At 25.1% G+C, this 26,417-nt stretch overlaps 1 protein-coding gene across 1 annotated transcript in view; it reads right to left on the bottom strand.

The window, feature by feature from the left end:
* Positions 1 to 10,272: 10,272 nt before the first annotated feature.
* Positions 10,273 to 26,417, bottom strand: part of Ndf (Nucleosome-destabilizing factor) — a 222,280-nt gene continuing 206,135 nt past the window's right edge. The window contains exons 9-12 of the mRNA XM_075379169.1: positions 26,178 to 26,279; positions 21,585 to 21,747; positions 14,654 to 14,833; positions 10,273 to 11,706 (exon numbers count right to left, since the gene is read on the bottom strand). Of these exons, the coding sequence (XP_075235284.1) occupies positions 11,507 to 11,706; positions 14,654 to 14,833; positions 21,585 to 21,747; positions 26,178 to 26,279 (645 nt within the window). The 3' untranslated portion in view covers positions 10,273 to 11,506. The remainder of the gene's footprint in view (positions 11,707 to 14,653; positions 14,834 to 21,584; positions 21,748 to 26,177; positions 26,280 to 26,417) is intronic.

Here is a 26,417-nt window from a genome sequence, read left to right as displayed (position 1 = left end):
TACTTCCATTTTACATAAATGAGCTTTGGCTTCTGCGACATATCCTTACACATAAGATTTATCACTAGCTTTCAAAGGCTTAAGGGAGTTAACGATCTTAACTGATAATCTAGACAATCAAATAATCTTGATTGCTACACTACATCAGGTCTCGTACAACTTTGAAATGAATCTGTCTTTATTTGAATGAGGGCAAAACATATTTTGCAGCCATTTCATACATGCAGAATCTAACTTAAAATTACATGTATACAGCCATAAATAATTCCAATATAAATTATTATTTTTCAAATGATTTTTGATAATGAAGCTAATGACTTTCCATTATCAAATTGTGCATATTTTTAATGAAATTTGTATTTATTAACAACCTACCAGTACACTGGTCACTCGGAACTGAAATTCAGCCATTTTAAAAAACAGTTATACAACTCTTTAATTTGTATAATTTCCATACTTTTATCCACAAAATCCTGCTTAATTTGACAAATTTGTTCATTCGGGATATAATCAAGTTTTTGGCATAATTTGACACAGTAATGGGTCTTTCATACAATAAATACAAAACTGTGATGAGCACCTGTATTACATTAACACACACAATGACTACTCTAACAACTGATGTACTCAATGAGGTTATAAAAAAAGAAAGAAAAGATTATTCTAACATCTTGTTAGAACAGGTAGCTTTGTTTTTCTAACAAATTTTACTTTGCTCGTAAATAAATACTTTAAAAAATGATCAGATACTTTTTTAACAGACTTCATATGTTTAGAAAAAAAAAATTATACTTGCTAAGCCATTTTTGGAAAACCATCTTATAATCACTAAACCATTATAATTACAAAATTAATATAAACAATGAAACTATATTTTTAAATTAAAAACTATTTTTTTTTTTTAAATGTAAACTAAATAACATAATGAATAATTTTAATTATAATCTGCTATCAATCCAAATAATTACTGATGTAAATAGAAAAAAAATCAGTATAAAATAAACATGTCATAAATTCATAATAAAAATACAAATACAACTTAAAAATTACTGAAATAGAAGTAAAATTGCAGCTAATATAATTTTAATTAACATTTATGATTAATAGTAATAATAATAAAACAATTAATCTAGAAATTAATTGTTTATTAATTAATTACAATACTATATTATAATATATATATTTTAAATCATTTAACTAATATTATGAATAATATTTCTAATTTTTTTTTCAATCTTTGTTAATTAAACCCAACAAAATTAATATTAACAATAATTAATTTTAATAACAATTAATAAATTTTGATATAACTCTTTAGGTTGTAATAATTAATACTGTTGATAAACAAAAAATATATAGCGGTATATAAAAACATTTTTTTCTCTACGTATGATAAGATTTAAATAAAATATAAAGATATAACTGTAAACATTTTTAATGATGATCCATTATATTTATATAATATAATAGACTCAAACAATTTATGTAAGTCGCTGGAAAGCCATAAAATTATTAGAACTACTGAAAGATGGATTAATAAAGAATGTGAATAAAATGAAATTATTCACCATTTACGATATGTTTAAGTGACAGGTAAATTAGAAAGATGCAACTTCTTTTAATGCACTTGCTCTCTAATCTGGTATTATTTATATATATATATTTCAAGTATTGCTACTATCATAGTAGCAGATTTTTAATATAATTATATAAAAATATATAAATAAAATCATTTTGGAATATACTGTTTTAAATCTTAATTTAAATATAATCATAAATTTACTTTGAAATTAATATAATAATATTAAATGATAATTAAAAAAAATCACTGATTATTGTAATTACAAGCTATAAAAAAATAATTAAGAAAAACAGTTAAATATTTTAATTAAGAGAAATATTGAAAAAATTATAAAATTTCGTCTAATTCAATTAATATATAAATATTTGCCGATAAAGATTACTAGTTCGATGTAAGAAAAAAAATTAAAACCCGATAAAATGTAAAAAGAGAAATTGTTTCAATTGATAAATTAATTAATTGACTAAAAGATTGCAACAAGGAAGAAACTTATACAAAGACATAAAGCATTTAGTTATAGAATAAAACTGCGTTTGAGTGATCAATTCTGTTTTGATAAATTTCAACTGAAATCAATGCAGTTCTGATATAAATCTTGATGTAAAACATCTGAATAATAAATTTAAATTGAAAAATTAATTTCTAACAAATACAATTAAGAAAACAAGATAATAAGAAACACAGAAATCAAGGAATTAGGTATAGAAAATATTTTAAGAGAGGGAAATATTAAGTAAAATCTAATAAGTATAGTGGATCAGATATGTAACAGGAAGATAGAAGAGGGAAAACTACATGACAAAAGATAAAAAACTGCTATTAAGAACAACGTAATCTGTATGGCTAAGTCAAGATATAAAGTTAATCAACTACGATAAGGAAACATAATTATATGCTCCTCAAACAAAACAAAATTTGAAAAAAAAATTAACCGCTATATAACAAAAGTTTTAAAAAAAATTTATTCAAAACAACCGATTTTCTTTTTAATAGCAAAACATTACAATTTAATAGGTCCAGATATAAGTACACCCATAATCCATAAAACTAACACTACTTCACTTTAAAAAAAAATTAAAAAAATTGTTTTACTATCAAATCAAGTAAATTAAATAAAATAAAAAAGCTAAGACTTATTATTTAAATTTATTGAAAAATTAATTTAAAAAATTCAATTATTTTTGTTTTTTATACATTAATAACAAAGTAACAATTTATTATTATTTTTTATTCAGAATCTATGATATACTTATTTATTCACCAACAATCACAATTTACATTATAACGATTACAACATAATAATAATAAAAATAGTACAATAATAATAATAATAATAATAATAATGAGTATTTAAAAATTAAGAAAAAAAATTAAATTAAAAATAATTAAAAAAAATAACAGCACATGTCACCAATTAAATAATTAAAATTACTAAAATAATAATAATATGTACTACATATTTATGTTTATATATAAAATAGTTTTTTAAAAAATATGAAATGTATAACACTACAAAAAAAAGGCAGAAAACAATATTGTGAGACTAATGGATTACTAACTATTGGATAAATAACATTTATTTATCAAAATATATTATAATTAATAATAATAATATGATTAAATATAATTGCATAATACAGCATAATATTGATCATAATAATAATAATAAAAAAAAGGAAATAAATGAAATATTCTACGATATACTCTTTGTTATTTCATTATATTAACATCACACCAAAAATATATTGCATCCTAAAAATGATAAAATAACTAAAATTATCTGTTCTTTATTTAACAGTAAATGCCAAAAGTTAATTTTTAAAATGTTATTTATTACAAGGAATCCATTTGATACCAAACAGCTGTTTATTTTGATTTGTTAAAATTATATTATTACATAATCTGTAATTAAAATATTTATTCTAATATATTGCAAATTAAAAAAAAATATGTCAAAACAGTTTCTAAACGTAATTAGTATATATTTATGAAACTTATCAGGGAATGTGAGTTGTAAAGTAGTTTCCCTTTGCATTTCTCACCAAGCTGAATGTAAAATAAATATATCTGACAAAGTTAAATCAATGTTGTAATACACGATGCAGAGTTCAATTGTATTGATAATTACAACATATATTTCAGTCCAACAAATTAAAAAATGACAAATGCTTGTAAGTAATTAAATAGCTTGAGTAAAACACAAGTAACTATAAATTTCTATGAAATTATAGAAAGAAAAATTAACCAATAATGAAATATGATAAAACTTACTAACGGCTAAAATACTTGTGTTTAATTATTAAAATTCTTACATAATTTCTTATAAATCCTTCTGATTCTTGGAAAAAAAATTATAAATTCCTTAAAAAGAAAAACCTTTATTTCTGGTAACAAAATATACTCTTGTTTTAATAATAATTTTTATCTACAAATTAAATTACACCAAAATATTATTTTAGTAAAAAAAAAATTAATTTACTGCGATGCCTTAAACAAATGACACAATGTTTTAATTGATACAGCTCTCAATTATTATTAAGTATGTTATTATTACAATCAACAGCAGCGTAACACTATTTAATTATTAAAAAAAGTTATGTTGTTTTAAATGTGAAAACATTTTTATGTTTTATTTTTTATTCTTTACAGATTTAATAAAATTGGTTGTAAATTGAATAAATGCTGTTGATTTTTTTCAATCAATTCATCGAACGATATTTATAATCTCCTATTTCAATAAAATAATCACATAAAAAAATGTTCTGTTCATAAACTTCCATTGTGGTTCTAGAAAACTTATTCTAGATCGAGAAAAGTTTTTAAAATTTATTCTCAGAACTTATAAAAATTAAACTTATCAAAATATTTATGAACCGTATAAGGTGAACTATATAACAATACATTGAATTATAATTTTGGATTTCTAATACAATATTATTTAGCGATTTTTAAAAGCAAAAAATCAAAATACATGAATATTATATATATATATATATATATAAATTTAAAGAACTTGATCAATTTAAGTACAGAATAATAAATAAAGTAGGATACATGTCAAAGTACATATTACACATAAACAATATCAAGAATTTTTCTTTTTTTTATTATAATAAAATACAATTAAAACTTTGTTAAAATGTTTTTAAAATATAAATTATAAAAATCAATAATCTATTGATTATTGATTTATTATTCTGTACTAGGTTGATCAAGTTCTTTAAATTTATATACTAATATAGAGGAATATGATTCTTAAAAAAATTTACTTTAGAAAATTATTTACTTTAATTATATATATATATATATATATATATATGTGTGTGTGTGTGTGTGTGTGTGTAATGAGAGCATATCATTTATTAAATACTATTTTATTAAAATAAATATACACCAAATATATTTATTTATAAAAAAAATAAATATTGATTATTTTATAGTCATGATATTAAAAAAAGGTAATAAAAATTAATAAAATTAAAAATATTACTTATATGATAACAGATTTTTTTTTATTATAAAATTCCCCTGTTGTAAGAGTAGAGTATAATGAAAAAAAATATTGGCCCTTCTTGTTTTTAACAAAGGCATGAATGTATAATTAACATTTAAATATATAAATTACACATTCTACAGTATAACTAACACTTTTTCTTTTACTGATACAACAATATTTTTATGTAAGAAAATTAAAGCATCTTACTCAGCATTATTTTTAGGAACCAGAGATGCCCAGTAAAACATACAATATGTGTTCTAAATTCATCAAAATATTAAACAGATAAATGTACAAATCAATACAAGTAAAAAATATATATATATATATATATAATTAAAAATACTTTCTTTTGGAGTAAAAATTCTTAAATTTGCATAAAAGGAGGTACATTTAAAAAAAATACATTATTTAAAACAAGATCATAAATATTTTAAAATGTAGAATGTTGCATCATGTATATTACTTATAAATTTAACTCTAAAAATCGATTCATTCTTAAAAAAAAATGTTTTTTATGCAGTATGTTAATCTAGATTAAATGTAACTGACAAGTGATGTTCAGGATAATCTGGAAATGTCATACCCTCCCAAATCAAAAGTGAAGTGTAAAATATAAAACTTATTTAAAATAATTTTTAATGTATTTATTTATTAATAATAAGTCATAATTTAATTATAGAAATATCAATTTTTAATAAAATAGGTCACAAATAGTTAGTTTATCATTCAGATTTCTTTTAATGAAGAATAGGCAAGTTTAACATACTATTATGGCTACAATAAGTAGCTTACGCTTATATATATATATATATATATATTTTAACAGATTATATTATCTTTAATTTATTAATAAATATAACTGAGAAATCTAATATTCTAATTTGTAAATATTAATAAATGTAATTTAATTATTTTACTGTATGTGTGTGTTTTATATAATAGTGTATCAATTTTGAATATAAAAATAAATACATAATACATGCCTTTGAAGTATTCTCATATTGTACTAGACTTCAGATGAATGGGGGTTGTACTGTATATTCTAAAAATTAAATCAAATTCCAAAAATTATTTCTGGGTGTATATAAATTTTATAATTGTTAACTGTAATAAGGAAAGCATTAAATAAAATACAACCTTAATGAATTTTTAAAACTTATTAATGACATAAAAATTACCAAACAAAAGAAATTTTAAAACTTTACATATAGTAATTTACTTTTTTCTGTATACAAAAAAAAAAAATTGTATAACACTGTTATTATTTCATTTGATTAGAATAAACTTATTAGTAAAATGATAAAAATTAGTAAAGTACAGAGCGACACAAATAAAACTATTTAGATGATTCACATACATTTGAATCTATTTGTACACATTAATGAAATATCACATTCCATTCTAGCACATTTATGTTTGCCTGTTTACAATTAACAAAATATATTTAATCGTAGAAAAATATGTTAATATATTTTAATTAAAGTTTACTTGTAAACAATCAGAAGAAAAGTATCCAGGTGATTCTTTTTTGTCTGGAATTAACCATCCATGAGCTAGTGAAAAAAAAATGTGTACAATTTGTTTGTAGTAAACGTAAATAAATAAAAATTCTTGCCAAGAAGCCCACAAAGATTTTTGTTTTCCACTTAACACAAAATGAACTCTTTCAAATATTCTTCCAAGTGGATGAAATAACTTGCCGCATCCTCTCCTTACGCGATCAACAGTACGCACAATCTTATAGTTCAACTTATCAATGGGCAAATTAAAACTTTTACATCTGGGATTGAAGAAAATTGATCAGAACACAATTACATTTAAGTAAAATATGAAAGCTATAAAGAAATTTCAAAATAAAACTTTGAAGAGAATGATAAAATTTTAATACAAAATAAAATTGAATTTGTTAAGCATACATAATTTTGTTTTTAATTAAATATATTAATAAGTAACAATAATGATGTTATCCTAAGTTTGGGTCCAGTTTTATCTACACTGTTCTGTAGTTAATAGTTAATTGCAATAAAATAGCAAGAAATCTAATAAGAGTTCCTAAAATAATAGAGATGAATTGATATAACCGAATAAATTTAATTTCACAAGATATATTATTAATAATTAAAATCTACCAAAGATTCAAATGCGACAACTAAATGAACATATTAGGTGTGAGCTATAAGGGTCATATCAGAGGAATATTAAATCATTAATTAAAACAAAGTCTTAATTATTGAAAAACCACAAATAACAGAAATCGAAACAAAAGAATAAAAATAAAATACAGGAACATGATAAAAAGATTAGTTACTATTACAAAAGTAAGTGTTTACTAAAAGGTTTTATAAAAAAAAATTGTTAAGACATAAGACATGAATAAAATATGAGCTAAGTACAACTAAACAATAAATATGAATAAATGTGAATAGTTCAAACTGAAAAATAGTTAATTTTTTCTTTTAAATAATTGTTTATTAAAGTTCTTATTTATACTAGTTCTTAGAAATGAACGGGCGAATAACTTTACATCAAGAAATGTAGACAGTTAGTTTATGTAGACAATATTAGCAGGTTACATAACTCTGTAAACTACTAGTAATAACAAAATTTAATAATAATTTTAATACTATTTCATATTAAAAGATATTTTAATTTTTGTGAATGAGTTCCTGTAAAAAAATCCAAAGCAATGCACTCCAGACTAATCTAAATAAATAAGATATAATTTGTATATAAGATTTTTCACTGAAACTCATATTTACTTTAATTTCAACCCACGAAGTTAATGAAAGGATTATGTGAAATAAAAAAATGCATTTTACGTACATTAAAAAAAACAAAAAACTAATACTTAAATGAAATGTACATAGAAAAATGTTTCACTTAAATTGGTAATTAACAAATTATCATCAAAATTAAATAATCTATATTGTCACAACACTTAATTACATTATTATAATCTCAATGAGAATTTTACTATTTGTACATTATTATACCTTGACAATTTTATTTATCTTCAAAATATTAAAAATAGAAAAATTCAACAAGATTTATGTTATGAATGATAATAAGTATAACATCTTCAGGCTGAAAAAAATCGAATAACAACACTATAAAATGCTGTCAAAAAAAAATTGTAAGAAAAATAAATTTAATGTATATATATATATTATTTTTCACCTATCTGTTTCAATTTTATTTCCTCCCTTCACCACACATGCTTGCCGTTTATCGTAGGAAATTAAATTATCTTAAATCATAAACATCTGTCCTACAAATAAACTAGATTAAAAAAAATGAAGACAAAAATAATTTACAAGATATTTTTATTTTAATAAAATGACACAAATCTACGGAAAAATAACTCAATATTGTAATATACAAAATACATTTTCAAAATAAAAAATACATAAACTGATGATTATATTGTTTATGAAGCAATATATAAATACAAAAAAAAAAATACACATTGTGCAGTACATAATTAATACAATAAACTAAAACAGAATAAAAATAACAATTATCATCAAAAAATTAAAAATATACGTATTGTGATAAAAATAAGTTTTTAACCCGTTCACTGTCATTGACGCATCAACACAGAAGAAAAATATCTTCTTCCGATAAGCCAATTGACATTATAATGATTCCAACATGCCTGTGATGTTATTAGAATTTCAGCAACATGTGAACTGTGACTGTGAACATTTCAGTTTATAACTGTAAGAAGATAGTAACATAAATAAAAATTTTATAAATGAAATAGGAAGGTTTATTTGCTCGTTTTAAATATCATGATATGAATAACTCTTTTATAAACAAAAAAAAACAAGTAGACAAATACGAGTACTGTTCAGAAAACATTTTTAATTACTAGCCAACAGAGATATTTAGTAATGTGCGATTAGCAGCATTGTGTTTCATTAACCTCTGTAATCACATGTTCTTGGATTGTTGATATCTCATTTAGTTTTTGTATTATTGTTATTTGAGTGCAATATGTTTAAGTGTTAGTAGTGATTTTTGTAATGTGTGGTTTTCAATAGCAATGATACAACATAAAATTTTTCTTGAAATTGGAGAAAACTCACAGAAATGTTTTAGACTGACATTACTGTCAGAGAACTAGCAGAAGAGGTTAGCATCTCGACTGGATCATGTCGTGACATTTTGACTGAAAAATTGAATGTGCATTGAGTTATAGCAAAGTTTGGAAAGTTATAGCAAACAGCAGGAAGAACATTGAGTGAATGTTTGTCAGCAACTTCTTGAACAAGCCCATGATGAAAGATTCATGCAAAGGATCGTAATGGGAGATGAAAGTTAGGTTTACAGCTATGACATTGAGACAAAAATTCAATCATCAAAAATTTGCACATTACTAAAATCACTACTAACTCTTAAACACGTTGCACTTAAATAACAATAACACGTAAACCAAATGAGATATCAACAATCCAAGAACATGTGGTTACAGAGGAAGTTATGTGGATCACTATGCTGCCAACCATACATCACTAAATATCTCTGGTGGCGAGTAATTAAAAATGTTCGGTTATTTTCTCAATAGAACTCATAAAATGACAAACTTGATTTATTGTAACATTAAAATAATATGTTCATAAATTTATAATGCTTTTTAATTTAAAAACTTTACACCATTTACTGACATATTTATGATATATTAGAAACTTTTCAGAAGCTGCTTTACCTAAATATATTTTTAATGAAAAAAAAATATATATATAATAAAAGTAATAATTATTTTGAAAACATTATTCAACAATGTAAATATATTTACTATAAAAACCTAAAAAAAAATTAAATTTATTTATTTTTTGGTAATTTATTTTACAATGACAGTGAATGGGTTAACGTATAATTTCATTCGTTTGGATTATTAGTAAACATAACACTAAACAATATTACAATAAATATGATCAGTTAAATAGAAATCTTATCTAAATAAAAAACCTAAGAAAGAACATAAAAAAAACAAACAAAACAAGATAATATTGTAATTATTATCATCTTTATAAATTTGTTAGAGAACTAATGGAACATTTATTATTTTATAGTATATATACATATATATATATTTTTTTTTTAATAATTATATGCTTTTTCAAGTACCAGAACAGATAACCTGAAAAAGGTTATAATTATAAGTAAAATAATATATAGCGTGTATTTTGTAATGTAAACTATTCAACTGATTATCTAAAGAATACAAAAAGATAACATTAATAAAATGTATTATCTAGTATTTTGTTATTGAAGCCATTAATAACATGCTATATTAATGTTTAACGGCTTGTCATTTAAAAAGTTATTAGTTTTTCTGGTGTGTTTTTTATATATTTAATTTTTTTAATATATATAAAATTCATTAATAATACGTAATATTGGAGAAAAAATATTTTTTTTTTTTAATGTTAAGTTTCAAATCAACCTAACCACAAATTGAATAATTCATTTTTATCATAATAAAATAAATATTTAATTGCATATTTCATAAAATACTCAAATAATTAAATTGTTTTCACGTATATTATAATTGTCTTTGGTTCCATTTGAACATGGTTTTACTCAATTTTTATTCACAAATCGTAAACAAGCTTATGAAAAACATTCTTCAGTTGAAACTGAATCAATTGGTCCGAGAATAGGATATCCAGAAAATTAGAAGTATATCGACAACCAAAAATTATTTTCATCAGTAATAGATTTACTAACACTCACTTATATCAATGTGCAGAAAATATTTGGATCTGATAACAGATCCTCTTGATGCATAGTTAAAAATTATTAAATTTATTGAAAAAATATTTCAAAAATTAATTCTTTATAAATGATACCAACCTGAAGATGCAACAAAAAAAGATATAAACAATTAAAAATTCTTGTCTAAAATTCAATGATATATTAAATTATCATAATAAATAAAAATTACGAACATTAAAAATCCATTGGCAAGTGGCTTTCCTACACTTGATGAGTATATTAAAAGAAAAAAAATTATACTGAGGAATTAAGTGTAAAATTAACATTTTTACTTTCAATATACATATAACTAATTATGAAAAAAAAATGTCATTCACATTTCTGTCTCGATCTGTAAGTGAAAGTAAGTTAGTTAAACCTTTAACATTCTGACAATTATCTTTAATTACTTTACTTTTTTAAATTCAGAATTAATTAATTAATTATTTAACTTATACGCTGATTTTTTTCCACTAAAAAAAATATTTTTCATATTTATAAATATATATTTATAAGTGAATTATATATAATAATATTATAATATAAAAGAAGGCAATATTAATAAATTTCCTTCAATAACTAATTCACTCTAATTGTGTTTTATTTATTACTCATAATCATTTTTTTAAATAAATTATTTGTATTATTATTAAACCTGAATTGTTTTAAAATCGTGCACGAATATAAACAGCTGATGCATCATGTGTCCCATAACCGAGTCGTTTAGCATGTAGAAATACTTCATTTGCAGTCGCAGTTAACGGCAAAGGTTGTTCTAATTGATCGCCAAGACTTAATGATAATTTCAGATCTTTTTGCATATGTTGCAAAGGATGATGTGTTGAAAAAACACCATCAATTATTGCTAAAATTAAAAAAAATAAATATTTACATAATAATAAAAAACATTATTTTTTAAAAATAAGAATCATTTACATATATTAACAATACAAATTAATAAAACTCTTTCAATGGGAAACAATGTACACTGAGTAGGGAAGACTAAATATATCAATTTTATAACAATTAATTTTTTATTAAATTTTATTTTCATCGTATAAATAAACTTATTAACTGCTTACTGCATACTCTAATTTGTCAAAATTTGAATGAAATAAATCTCAGTTACAATTTATTGCACTATACTCGTATTTTGCTAAATGACATGTTAAAATGATTGCATCAATGGTCCTCACACATTAATTTATTGACTTTTGAATTAATAACAAAACAACAGGTGAGTTAGCATATTATTTACTAATGATAAAAAAACATTATTAGTAAGGGGCTTAAAAAGGTTTTTAATTAATACATATAAACGATGATTGTACGTAAAATAATCAGAAACTACCTTCTATCTACCGGATTAAAAATTAACTAAATTTTAAAACTATAAACATAAAATAAACTACAGATTAAACAAATTATGATCTACCTAGTTTTCATCGGCATTGGATAATGGACTGTAATAAAAATTGTATCATATCAAGTAATTTAAAAAAAAAAATACTGCAGGTCAAATACACATGGTTGAAAATAGAAAATAATAAGTAAAACATATTAACTTACATTAATTCAGTTCATAATTGTTTATATAGTGAAAAAAATAAAAATAAATAAATTTAACTATCCCTCAATGCAGGATGACAAATTCCACACATTACAGGTTATGTCTACATATTGCAGGATGATTTGTAGAATATGCCTTATGTCCTTTCTTGATTTTACAGCCCTAACTGGTTTGTTTTCACATTATACTGTTTTTAAAATAAGTTGTTAATAAAGAGGAAGAAATATGATTATTTTTTTACATGTATAATCTTAATATGTTCAATGCTACTGACGGAAAGCAAGAGATCTTGGTGCCACTGCCAATGTATAAGCTAAAGGGCAGTTATATATCTATGGGCCTGTTAATCAAGTTCACAAAGGCTTTAAACCTCACAAAAAATTTCCAAACTGGTTGAATTTTTACATACAAGTAAAATTTTTTTTTTTTGTATAAATTAATATAAAAAAGTTTGCACTATTGGGTAAAGTGAATAAAAAGGAGCTGACACTATCATTACAGAATTTTTTAAGTTGTAACTATCTTTGGTGTGAATAAAATGAAGATACAACTACTTTAGTGTAGTTACAACTTCATTACTTCAGAGTTTGAGGTAGGGCACACTCCACTTTGTCAATAGTCTTTGACATGGAAATACTTCTGGATGCTTTGGTGAAAACTGCATTTTCTTTTTCACCCAATATTAATAAAAAGATTTTTTCCATTCTTTAAGTTTGATCTTTTTGTTTCCCGTTTTTTTATTCATTTTCTTTTTTATTTTGGTCTTCAAGTTTTGTGTTAACGAATTAACTAACAAAGAGGTGGAAGAATTTTTAGTTTTTTGTCCTTTTGAATTAACTTTTGAATGTTCTTTCATTTTCATTTTGCTGTTCATTACATTCACCGTTTTTATTGTCGCCTTCTACTACCGCATTATTTTCAAAATCAAATCTGTCATTTAATTGTTTTGCTACATTAAATAATACAGTACAACAAAAACAACAACAACTTTTGGTGCTTCTTCAACAGGTACTCGAATGCAATTCACCAGTACTGCAAAGTGTTCCTTGATTTGCCTAAAACATCTTTCTATGATGACTCTTTCTTTGATGTGAATATGATTAAAATTTTGCTGTTCTGTGTTGCGAGGAGGTTTGAATGATGTTATAAACCAGGGTGAAATCCCATACCCGGAGTCCCCCAGCAAGCATGCTGAACCATTGTATTGCAAGATAACAAATGTAACTGGGCTTCACTGCCATATTCTGGCATCATGGACACTTCAGGCCACTCAGTGCTTACACTGGTAAATACTTCATCCACACTTACAAGTAGCTTGTATATTAAGGCCGTCATACCCTTTACAGTTAATATATTCATCCTCGTATCGCTGTGCTTTCTTTATTTCTATGTGTGCAATCTATTGCGCCTATCACTGTTGGCATAGTAAAACGTCTCTTGTCATAGCAACTTCACCTCATTTATTTCTCGCTCTGTCGGTGAGAATTGTAACCAACTATTTGGTTTAACAATAATCTTGTCCATAACAAAGTTAATTGTTTTACTCACACTAGAACAATGGGCATCGAAGTCCAGTGCAATCCCACTCTGAAAAACTGGATCGCCAAGGAATCTTAAAAAATTTCCATTTTTTCCTGGATGATAGGATACCTCCTCAAGATTCAGGTAAAAATTCTTCTGCTACAAAATCTACATTTTCATTTTCAAACCTTAGTAGCTCCTTACGCCTACTAATTTTTATGGCTTTTCTTGGGATGTAATTTTTCCTCTCATGAACTGTCATAAACATCGCAATGACTACAACTAACTTAAAATTAGCCTGCTCTTCATCACACTTAAAAAAGGATAGTTTAAAATAAGATGAGCGTTCTAGAACAATCACAACATTCCAGCAGGTCTGGAATTTTTATGAGATTTTTTGTCAAAATTTTACTTTGGGGTTTGATCAATACGGAGTTGGACAACAACAATTTTTCTAAGCACTTAAAAAAGAGTAGAATAAATAGTACAAAACAAAAATTAATGCATTCCTTTCCTTTCTGTACAGAAGCATCTCTTCTGTGTATGTGAAGCACAGAAGCATCATACACACTGCTTCTATTCAGTAGAAAAAATGAACATCCACTACGTCCATTATATCTCCTCATTTAGATTCCTTTCACTGGATCATAGGGTGGGAACTAAGATAGTAATAAAAGTGGCTTGGCATTCAAAAACTGATACAAATTTCAATTTCATTTACCTTTTCCTTTATCAAGGATAGTTGGACATGCAAATGATGTAAGCTCTATTACTTCAAGGACATCCTTTTGTTGAAGTCCGGCACGATCTGCTAACGCCATACCTTCTGCCAAACCGGCTAAAGTAACACCAGCCATTAACTGTAGTACTAGATTCATCTTGCTAGCATTTCCAACTTCACCTAAAAAAAAAAAAATACGTATTTCTATTTCATGAGTAAGAAAAACGTTATGCAACAAATATGCTGAAAATTCTAAATTCTTCATTTAATGATAAATAAAAATAATTTTACCACCTATTTAACAATAAAAGTAAGAAATTTCCTCAATTTGTAGCTATATAGGCCTAAACACATTTCATCAATGGTTTCAACCGTTTTAATGAATCTTGCACTGTTAGAAGATATCATCTGATATCAAATGTTCTTCGTGTTGGAGCAGTGTATCTCTTGCTTCTCATCCAAAAGATTCAAGGTTCAGAGCCTGAAAAGGCATGATAATATGTTAATCATTTATCATTATGTGACTGTAACTGAGTCAATATGATGAGGGAATAAATTAAATAAATATTTTTTTTTAACTAAACCAAAAGAAAAAAATATGGTGTAGATAAAACCTAAAATAAATCTAGGTAACCATAACTAATGAGAAATTATTTTCTCTCGAACAACTTACTTAAAACAGTATCATTCACTGGATGTGCTGTTGGACCATCTTGCTGAAACTGGTACTCATACTCATTTTTAAGCAGTGATGCATTACTATAACAACTGAATTGCAATCCGTTAATAATAAGTTCAGCTGTCATTGTTTGTAAGGCTTCAATTAATGTCACTTTCAAGAATGAATTCATTACATCTGGGTATAAGGATAATTGATCATTTCATATTGCTTATTAACAAAATGCCAACTTATACAGCTGTGACAACCTAATGGTAAATTTATTACTTCATTATATTTTTATATGGAAATAAAGGGAAATACAGTGTATTATTAAAATAATCTACTGCATTTTCCTTTCACACATTAATAACAGAATACTGAGACAGTACTAAAATGGACACAAAATGTTTATTAACTATGCAAAATGTGTTTGTATAATGGGATAGAGAATATGGGAACAGAATCTTACCATTTTTTTGAACCAAATTTTAAATTGCACCATTTAAGTATTTACATTCATTTTGGAAAAAATCCCTAGAAATATATCATTTCTAGGATGAAAGATAATTTTTTAAATTTAACTTTCTTTGTGTTTATTTTAATTGAAGAATTTATTTATATTATCAGTAGTAAACAATAAAAATTTATTTTTATTTTCACTGTGAATATAGAGCTAGTAATAGCTAATTAATGATCATGTCAAAAATGGGGTATTGGGTTTATTCCACATCTTTACATTTTAGAGCCCAACTAGTTCAAAAAACATACATACATGTGTGTATATATATATATATATGCATGTGTCACACATTGCTTATGGCCTTATATCTCAGGACTGACTGAACTGATTTTCTTCAAATTTGGCTCAAATATTTCTATATATGGGGCACTGAACATTATTTTTTTGAAATTCATTAAGGAGATGGGGGACATCGCAAACGACCAATTTTGATTTTCTTCAATTTAGATTTCTATATTTTAGAAAAAACTTTATTAAAGCAAATCTGTTACCTACAATAAATAATAAAATAAAGTTATTATTATAAATAATCCAAAAAACCTTTTCAAAACATCACCGCCCACTTCTTAAAACTGAAATATACTTTGTTCTTTTAATCTATCTTCCTTAGGTTTAAAAATTTTTTGAAAGTTTATTTTCATATACAGAGCTCAAGAAAAGTTTACAATTATTTTAAATTACAGACCTTGGATCTAAAATGAAGAAATGTTTTCCTCTAATTTAGCATTTTATTGAAGAGGGGGTTGGATTTAAAGAAAACTTTACTTAAGCAAATTTGTTAATCTTAACCTATCTATATATGAATGTCTTTAGAAAGACTTTTCTTAAAATTTATCCTCCACTTCTAAAAAATATTTTTTTTTTTGGCTCTTTTAATTTTTAGTATTAATAATTTTTTTTATTTTTCTTCATCATAAAAGGACTATTAAAATTAAAGTAGTTACGACAACTACATTATATTTCAGACCCAAAATGAGAAGCAATTCTTTTCATTACTTTTATTATACTTTAACTATATTATTATACTATAATAAAGTTATACTTTATTATTCAATATTTTTAAACAATTCTCTTTTAAATCAATTTAAAAAGTCATGCAATACTTTCTTCTCAGGTTTTTTAAAATTTAGGGTTCACTGGAATGAAGTACGAACATATTGAACAATGGTTACCTTCCAGCAGATGCTGCAAAATATATATTTTCAGTGAGTGAAAACAGGTGTATGTTTCACAAAGGCTTCATGTAGTTTAACTAATTAACTACTGTATTCAATGTATTTGTTTTTTTATTTCTGTTGAGAAAGTGATGAACTATACCTCAGGTGAAGCTGTAGATAGTTTCTTTCTCACAATTAATTCATCAAGTTTTTAGTAAAAAAACTTTCACCAAATCAATTAAATGATTTTAAAAAAGTTTTTTTAAAAATTATTAAAATAATTTTTAATCTGTAACATAAGCAAGTTCTAGATCTTCTACTGCAATTATATAATTCTTAAGATTGCAGAAAAAGTAGATCAAAAATTAAAAAAAAAAATTAAAACACAGTAGTAGGATCAAGTTTCTCCAGTAAATACAGTGATTTAGAAAGGTTTTACGGCTAATTATTAATCAGTTAATGCTGATAAAATTATATTAACATACGAGGCTGATCACCTTATTATAAATGGAGGTATAACAAAATTTAAAGAATAATCTAGAAAATATTATATTAAAAAATGTAAACATTAACATGCATTTACGAATGAACATGTAAAATCTTGAACATGATGAATTATTTAAATTAGTATGTCTGTTTTAACAGTAAACATCTGCTTAACGTTAAACAATATTTAACTGATTATGACAAATATCAGTTTTTAAATCTAACATTGGTTTGGTTATGCGTTAGTTAAGACAATATTTTATAATTATTAAATAATTGATGGTAAATGGTAACTGATATTTTATAACCGATGATAAGTTCATGGATTCAAAAAAAAAAAAAAATATATAAAATTGTATAATAATATTAAGCTTAATAAGATGAGAAGATTGTTTTTATTAGTTATTAATTAATTACAGGATATTGCAACATTTTCAATAAAATTATACATAAATTTTTTACAGATATTTAGTTAGATCATCTAGATCCAAGTGATAGGGAGGAATTGGGTTTTTTCATGTGATGAAGTCAGGCAAGTTATTGAATTCTTAATAAAGCTGTATGCGTCATTATAAAATTGTAATTTAATCATTTTTTCTCCAGAACATTATAATTTTTGTTTAAATTTTAGCATATCTTTCAACTACAAAAAAACTTCATATCTAATGCATTAATAATAAAGTAATGTCAGTAATTCACATGAGCTTTATTTTACAACTAACAGACCTGGCAATACTTCGCTATTGCTAGATTTGAATATATATATAGATTAAATGAACACAATTGAAAGTTTGATAAAACATTAACAAAATGAAGATTATAGAACTTCACAAGATTTAACTTTTCCCTATTTCCCTTTCTCTATTTTCATTTTTACCATATTCCCTTTTTCCCATTTTTTCTCTCTCTTTCCCTTTCCTTCCACCATTTCTCTTTCCCTTATTTACCTTTTTATTTCCTTTTCCCATTTTCCTTTCCCCTATATTCTTTTTTCTATTTTCCCCTTCTTCTCTTTTCTGATTTTTCCCTTTCTCCCTGCACGTAAATCAGTACAGTAGTTTTTTGTCTATAGCGGACACACACATCGAAAACACTGAAATGGAATCGTAAAATATTATAAATAAGCGTGTGTTGCTTTTACGTCTAACAGATGGCACTGTATTTAAAAAAATCATGTTTTTACCTGTCATAGGTGTGACATCTTAGGTATATAAAAGCATGCGCGTATTCGAATGCAACATTGTGTCAAAATTTCAAAGCAATTAGTGAAGAACTTTCGGAGATTTAAGATTTTGAACAAACAAACATTTACATTTTTATTTATGTAGATTTGAAATTTCAGATAAATTAATTAAAACAGATGTACCGTTTGTCTTATAATACATTTTGCAAATGTACCATGTAATATATCTATCTGTCAAAATTCTTTCTGTACTGTCTTTAATATAAAAACCTTTTCAAAAAAAGGAGGCAATAATATTGTAAATTTCACATTTAGATGGTGTCCCTAAATTAACATAGAATTTAATTTGTGTATCACTTTTTTCTTGCAGGGTTGGGAGCATTCTGTAAGATCACATGTTATAGTAGACATAAAGCAGTTGGTCAATAAGGAGGAAGTGTTACACAAGAGAGAAGTGAGTGACAATCATAAAAATCCATTAAAGTATGGAGAATGCTTTGCTCGGTCCATATTCAAATTTAGGTATGAGAAACATATGTGAAAAACCTAGTTTGAAAATTTGAGCAAACAGATTTGGTTGGAGACAAAAAAAAAAAAAAAAAAAAAACAGGCTGATCACTGCTATGGGCAATAATGTGGTGGATTTTAATGTAGGATCTACACCTGCACATTCAAGATTTTTTTTTTAGTTCCTACACCTAGGAACTAAAGCCAAATGACTGTTTGAAATGTACGACACTAGTATATTGGGTACTGGAAAATCTACAAGTGGACAGTAATTTTGCTAAGAAAACCATGCTTAGTGTTAAGGCACGTTTCCACCTTAGTGGGTATATCAACAAGAAAAACTGTCACATTTGAAAATGTAGCCGGAAATGCAGTTACTGTTAATAGTAAGTGTTATCAAGAAACGATATTGCACTTTTCGTAACCTCATTTACATATGGTTTTGGATGACACGTGGTTCCAGCAGGATGGTGCCACCTGGAGTACAGATACCATGAAACTATCCGCTTGTAGAAGTAGAAATTTAATGGCTCACTCATTTCAAGCAGAAGTAAAGTGAAGTGGCCACCACGATCGTGTGACATCACACTATCCAATGTTTTCTACTGGAGATTAATTAAAATCAAAGTTTATGCTATGAAAATAAGAACAATTTCTCAATTGAAAGCAGAAATTCAGAAAGATATAAATGGCATTTTACTACAGTTATGTGAAAAGTGATCCACAATTTTGTCAAAAGGATTAGAGAGATTAAAATGTGTCATGGAGGACATTTGTCAAATATCCTATTCCACATTTAATGACAATGTTAATTTCAAATAATATAACCTTGCCGATTAATAAATAAAATAATTAATATACAAAATAAAATGTTTTTTTCTGAAATTAAATCCAGCATTTATTTTGGGATATTCTATATTAGACTTATATCTGTTTACCATGAATTAAAAAAAAGAAGAAAAGTTATAAATAAAGGACGACAGCCATCTAAAAAAAATATATATTTATATGTAGTAAAATAATAGGATTATAATGAAGATAAATTTTCAGCAAGGATCCTTACAGTACACTATAATTTAAGTATTTCTCCAGCAGTTTACTATTATTAGCTTTCAGTCTTAAATTCCATAAATTATACAGTCTTCTTCTCTTAGATAATTTCATATGCATTTAAATCTTTAAAATTAAAAAAAATATAATCACTATACACCATAGATTCAGTGACTCTTGCAGATTTAAAACATTTTGCTAAATGCCACTTCCCCCCATTCTATTTGTACTCCCAATTTATTAAGCAGAATTTCACTAAATTCAATCTCAATATGCTCTATACATATATATATATATATATATATATATATATATATAGCTTATTAAGATTGAATCTTTTATATATATGTATATACAACACTCACAGCAAGAATGATATTCATATAATGATAATCATGATATAATGATGATCACCTTGTGTGACTGAAACATTTATCATGTACTAATTGATCAAATCCAATCAATCACCTTCCTTTCAAATTGAAAAATACCAATAGTCCTAACCAGTTCAAGTGTAATTTTAGGGAGTTCTTTAAGGCAAATTGTTTTAATCTAGCCATGAATATAAGGATTTTTAAATGCCATGAGAGTTAATAAAATGTATGGTAACAGTAATCTCTAATTATTTTTATTAAAAACTATTTTTCTCTATTTCTTAATCTGAGAAAAACTTACAATACAATGAATTTAATCAATCTATGTTTAGTTTAATCTAATTTTGATGAATATTGTAACTGTCTTATATAAAAACAAACACACAAATTTAATATGATATTAATAAAATTTGATTTATTTTTCAGCTTTCAGTATAAGTAAATAAAAATTATTTTAAAATACTTTTTTCTATGAAAAACCAAAACTCATTTCTTCCTCTCTTTATTGCTTATTACTTCAGATTTCATCATTGTCTTTATCTTGGTAATTATTTTTAAATTGATTTATTTGATATAATGTGCTTTATATATGTCATATTTCGATTACCAAAGTAATAACAGATCTTTTATCAATTATTAATACTTTTAAATATTTCCTCAAATTGATAATTATTGAAGTTTATTATTTTTTTATAGTTCTGAATATATTTAAAAAATGCTATATATTTTATACATAAATTTAGATACAAGTTAAATGATTGTGTGCAGCTAGGAGTTATCCAGGAATTCAGAAACAAATTATGAGTTACTCTTATAGATCTAATTGATCCCCTGTTTTGGCGATTCCAATCGACTGAAAAATTTATTAAACTTTATAATATTTATTACAACTGATCATAATTCAGAATGATGAAAAAAAAATTATTTAGATTGGTAGATTAAATAAATGACAAAATCATCATACTGGTAGTGTTAATTATATTTAATACATACCAAGATAAAAGGAATTTTTCCCCATAGCTTCAAAACATGACTGACAATCATCAAAAAGTGACCTATCCCCGGCTGCCAAAATAACCAGTGTACCTTCTTCAGCCTGGGTCTTACTGCCTTGTACCTGAGCTTCTAAGTAGCGACCACCTTTCCCCATTATAGCCTAGAAAAAATTAATTGTTAATAATTTTAGAGTAATTTTAAACAAAGATAAACAGAAAAATATTAACTAAATCAAACATTTCATAAAGAACAATTTTTAACCATTACATTTATGATGAAGTTAAAGACAAAAAAGTATTGCAAAAAAGTTATTGCAGTAGTATAACAATTTACCTTATTTTGTATAAGTGGAAACTTTTTAACATAAAATTAGAGTAAGGTTTTAAAAATCAAACTTCTCCAAAAGAAAAGAGCTGTAGGAAGATGTAACAGAAAAATAGTAACTTAATTCTGTGTCAATTGTGTTCAATATTGCCAACTAAGATGATCTGAAATTTTTATATTCTTTAAATATACATCTTCTAGCTGTATGACGCCAAAAGAAAAAAATAATCAGGACCCAAATTAAGGGATAAATTTAGTGGCTTTATATATAAAATCTAACCTGAAAAAAAAATAGGCCAAATAAATGTATTTTTAATAGTGTTATAATAAATAACTGTTAAAACAGATAATAAACACATAAAACTTTAAAAAAACTAGTAGATCATTTTATAACGATATGAATAAAGCCAACAGAAACTAAATATAAACAAGAATTTCAAAGTTTATTAAACAAAATATATATATTTTCTAAAATATTTTTTTTTTGTTTTATACTACTTTAGAATTTTGTTTTGTTTAATACCTAAACAAAAAAAAAAAAGAAGAAAAGTGAGTTAAAGTCTGGCACATGTTGATGAATTTTGTTTTTAATAAACTTTGAAATTCTTATATTTATTACAGTTTTTGTGGGACTTTATTCAGAATCAGATGATTCTCTACAACATTTTGTTTAAAACTCTTATGAATTTGCTAAAAGTTCAACAAAGTTATAAAAAAGTGTTTTTCAATCCCAAACTTTTTTTATCCCAGATTTTTCTAAAACTACAGTTCTGGGACCTATTTTTTTTTTTTTTAATAATTTTTTAGAATCGATTTCACATAAAACCATTAAATTTACCAATTACTTTGATTCCCAAGAATTACAGTCTAACATAATTTTACTAAAGATGCAGAAATCAGGGCGAAATCTTTTGCCAGCCAATGGTTGTTAACGAAGCGTTTTTGAACTTATATTTATTGAAAAATTTCTTCTTTATTTTTACTAGTAGAACATGTCCTAAAAGTTGTTTACATCCTTTGTGAATCATCCTGAGCTTTTAAATGTGAAAAAAGCTTCCTTTGTGAAAAAATACACAGCTTTTAAATGGTTGTAGCATGATGAAAAACAGCCATATTTAGATCTGATTTGTTTCAAATAGTTGATGCAGATATTTATAAGAAGAAAAAAACATTAGTGTTTATTCTTCCATTCATGTGTCCAATATAATTACTTTTATTTCAAATGTTTAACTAACATAGAAACAAAACCGGTAGATTAGATTATGCCAAGTGAAAATTAAATAAAGATTTTATTTGTTTTATAAAAGATAACATGATGAAATTTATTTGAGAATAATTATATTCTTGGAATGAATATGAAAATAGTAGACGTGTTTAACTACTATTTAATGCCTTTGCATGGTCACAGTATTATTATGAAATTCTTTGTATAATTAAAAAAATCTCTATATTTTGTAATAATAAGGTAAGTTTACTCATAAATAAAATTCATAGATTGCATGTCCATCAATAATTAATAAAAAATTAAGTATGCTAAGAGGTTATCGAGGTAAAATTGCAAAGAAAAATATTCAAAAAGTATTAACACAAAGATTTTAACATTAAAAAATGTTTTAAAACAGTTCTTGAGCCTATTTCTCACTTCAATTGTTATTTGTATATATTTGCACCATTAACACAACTACTTATTCATAGAGGCTGAATAAATAATGAGCCGTCAACTCTCATGAACAGTCTGAATTCTACTGAAAATAAATAGTAATAAGAAAAAAAATTAAAATTCTACTATAAATATACTTTGAAGCTAATTAATTAAACATTTTCCAAATATGCTTTTATAGATGGTCTTTTTTTTGTAATTTGAAACATTATAAAAATTAACATTTAATGTCTCATCTGAGATACAAGTTATATTAGTCAAGAGTTGATTTCTCTGAGAAAAAAAAAGCTAATTGTACAGCTAGTCAGTCCCTGTGGTGAACAGAGAAAATATATGGATTTTGGAAGGCTTGGCATGTTGACATGAAAAAGCGAGTATATTTGGCTCAGTGAAAGGGGTAAAGGAGGATAAAAACCAGTTCAACTGCCACGATATCTCGTTATTCTAAGAAATGGCTTTACCATATACATGAACATGTGGGTACAATCAACATACTTACAGAACTTATTATACATACTTTTGAATAAATATAGGAAGTTTTAGATAAACAGCAACAAATCAGGGGTGAAGGAAATGAAATAATGTTGAAATATGGATCTAGCCTATGGATACAGCCAAATAAACTGTAGTTTAAAGCTGTTTGAATTCCACATTTAAAGGATTAACCAATTAATTTACATATTTTCACTTTTTATATTTAAATATATAATATATTCATTTTCCAAATAAATATTAAATAGATAACACACAATGTTTTTTTGTTAATAATATTTAAAATATTTATACTTTTTATTAAAAAATTAAAATGAACATACTGAAATTGTAAACATCACAAAAAAAATTATATTTTTGAATTAAATTAAACATTTCTGCTTTTTTTTTCTTTAGTTGATATTTATTTAACATAGCTGCAAGTATAATACAGCAATAAGTTCATATGGTGTATTACTTATAGTTGTATTATTATTTTTCTTGTTTGTAGTAATCTTGAGAAAGCAAAACAAATACAGCAAATTACTGTATACATTATTACAGAAACCTCATTTAGGTAATTATTTTGAAAGCAACATATGACACAGTTCAACACAGGTTGAAAAACTAATATCTAAGTTTCTTCATTACATAAACCTCTGATGAAATCAATAAAAAAAAAAAAAAATCAACTGTAAAAACTGGTATCTAAATACTAGAATAGTTCTAAAGAATGACTATTATATTAAGTTAATGAAAGATTGTGAAAAACTATTTCCACAAAACCCAATTCCATTCAAAAGTAGATTGTAAAAAAAAAAAAGTCCGATTTCCCTAAAATAATCAAAACAATCAGTGAAATAAATACAGGTGATTCAAAAATGATTTCACAACTTTAAAACATAAAAATTTATTTAGATAACTTACAGATTTGATTGAAGACTCATTTAACAGACAAACACATCAAGTTTGTCACTCAACATTCACACTGGTTTGATATGGATTCCATTTATAAAGAAACATACATCCCACGTGAAGTCAATTTCATTTCAGACTAGCCAGCAAGTTAGGAGTTACATTGCTAGCTGCGGCGTTAAATCAAAGTCTTAGCTCAACAAGATCAGCAGGCAAAGGTGGTACATAAACCTGAACTTTAATGAAACCTCACAAGAAAAATGTAGCAGGGTCAAATCTGGGGAGTGAGGTTGCCATGATATTGGATCTTCACAATTGATTTCACCTGGGAATAAAGTATTAAGAAAATCTCTGACTTCTAAGCAGTAATGAGGTGGTGCCCTGTCTTGCTGGTAGTAAGGACGTCCATCTTATCATCATTGTCTAACTGAGGAATTGAAAATTTTGAAGAATGTCTAGTTAAACGATACCATTTACGAATGCCTCCTGGAAGAACGGGGCATTCTGTCTGTAAGAAGAACAATCCTGTCTCAATGAAGGTTTGATGCGAAGAGTAAATTGTATGACTACTAGGAGGATCCCTACAGTACACTCTACGAAAATTACGTTGAACTACAGTTGCTGACTGCAAATTGTGAAACAAAAACACACAAGAAGCACGTTTTGCTTCAGCAAATAGATTTAGTTTTAACAATACGGTGACAGGGCTGGTGGCTGAATTTCATACTAAAGAACTACGCGAGCCAATACTTGATATGTTTTGCTATGAAATTAGACCTCAACTGAATCTGTAAGTTATCTAAATACATTTTTATATCTTTTTGAACTATGAAGCACTTTTTCAATCATCCGATACAATTAATAATTTATTAGGGAATAATAAATTCATTTATAGTACAAGTTGGAGGGGGAACACACAAGATAGAAAAAAACTATAATTTGGTACCTAATCGTAAGTTTTTTTCAGGAACAAAACATGACACAAGAGGAAAGCTAGAAAAACAAATAAAGTTTAAAAAAATAATATTATACAAAGAAGCAAGTAAAAAATTAATAGAGTTCATCAAATACGAAATGAAGAGGTTTTAAAAATAAATAGAAAAGATAGATGTACATAGTAGAATCTTATAAAAAAAGGACAAGGAACTTTTAAAGTTGTGAAGTCCATTTCGAATCACCCGGTATTTAAATTGATAGCATAAATCTAAATTGAATTATACCTCAGCAATATCCTGCGATGTCTCTGCATCAATACTAGTCATTTCTACATATCCTTTGGATGGTCCCGCTTCAGGCAATACACCACAGTTTCCAAATACCATCTGAAAAAATTATCAATATAAAAAAAAATTATATAATAATTATAAATAATAGAAACAATGGGAACAATAGATAAGTTTAAAATATATTCTTATAATACAGGGTTCTAGAGAAATAACACACTGAATTGAAATGTAAAT

The sequence above is a fragment of the Lycorma delicatula genome, chromosome 11, assembly GCF_047948215.1.
Source record: "Lycorma delicatula isolate Av1 chromosome 11, ASM4794821v1, whole genome shotgun sequence".
Classification (NCBI taxonomy): Eukaryota; Metazoa; Arthropoda; class Insecta; order Hemiptera; family Fulgoridae; genus Lycorma; species Lycorma delicatula.
The sequence above is the reverse complement of the archived record's forward strand: the minus strand, read 5'-3'. Positions and strand labels throughout refer to the sequence as shown.